Source organism: Mesitornis unicolor, unplaced genomic scaffold (genome assembly GCF_000695765.1).
Source record: "Mesitornis unicolor isolate BGI_N332 unplaced genomic scaffold, ASM69576v1 scaffold40195, whole genome shotgun sequence".
Classification (NCBI taxonomy): Eukaryota; Metazoa; Chordata; class Aves; order Mesitornithiformes; family Mesitornithidae; genus Mesitornis; species Mesitornis unicolor.
The window spans coordinates 133-690 of NW_010188237.1; the positions used below are offsets into that span (position 1 = coordinate 133).

Consider the following 558-nt stretch of genomic DNA (forward strand, 5'->3'; position numbering starts at 1 on the left):
AAATGCAGAATAAAACTGTTCAATGGTTAGGATTGCACAGGTTATTCAGAGAGTTAAAAAGCAGCACCAGTCTTTTCAAGGAGGTGATAGGAAATACACAGCTTTCCATATGGTTCTTTGAGGCTGTTTGTCAGCTGAGAGTTGTAATACTGAGTTTCTTTTGATAGTCTTTGATATAATTATCTTTTCGGTCAGGCTTAGTCATTTTACTACTTCTGGATAGGACTGATCTTGGTGCTATGCAGAACAAGTGTACATTGCTGGCAGAGTCGAAACGGTGTTTTTAGGCTCCTTTTGTAGAGATGAAAATGAGTATGTTGTGCACAGTCTGTTGAAAAAGCTTTTCTTATGCCCTTTGTATGTGACCTGTTTAGTAGAGTGGATTTTTTAATTAGTATAATCTGAAGAAATATCTTAAGGTCTTGTTGATGGTGATTGAATGAGCAACTTTTATTTTCTTTACAGGAGGGCAGCCAGAAGTCACAAGAAAACGGTGAATTCTAAACGTGAAGATTCTTGTTCTGGGGTCTCAGTAAAGACTGAATCTCACAGCAGGAA

The 558-nt window shown here is 37.6% G+C and overlaps 1 protein-coding gene across 1 annotated transcript in view; it reads left to right on the top strand.

Moving 5' to 3' along the window:
• Window positions 1–465: 465 nt before the first annotated feature.
• Window positions 466–558, top strand: part of LOC104541592 (serine/threonine-protein kinase Nek4-like) — a gene marked incomplete at its 5' end in the record, with an annotated part of 9444 nt that continues 9351 nt past the window's right edge. The window contains one exon of the mRNA XM_010185693.1: window positions 466–558. This exon is cut by the window's right edge and continues 73 nt beyond it. Within this exon, the coding sequence (XP_010183995.1) occupies window positions 466–558 (93 nt within the window).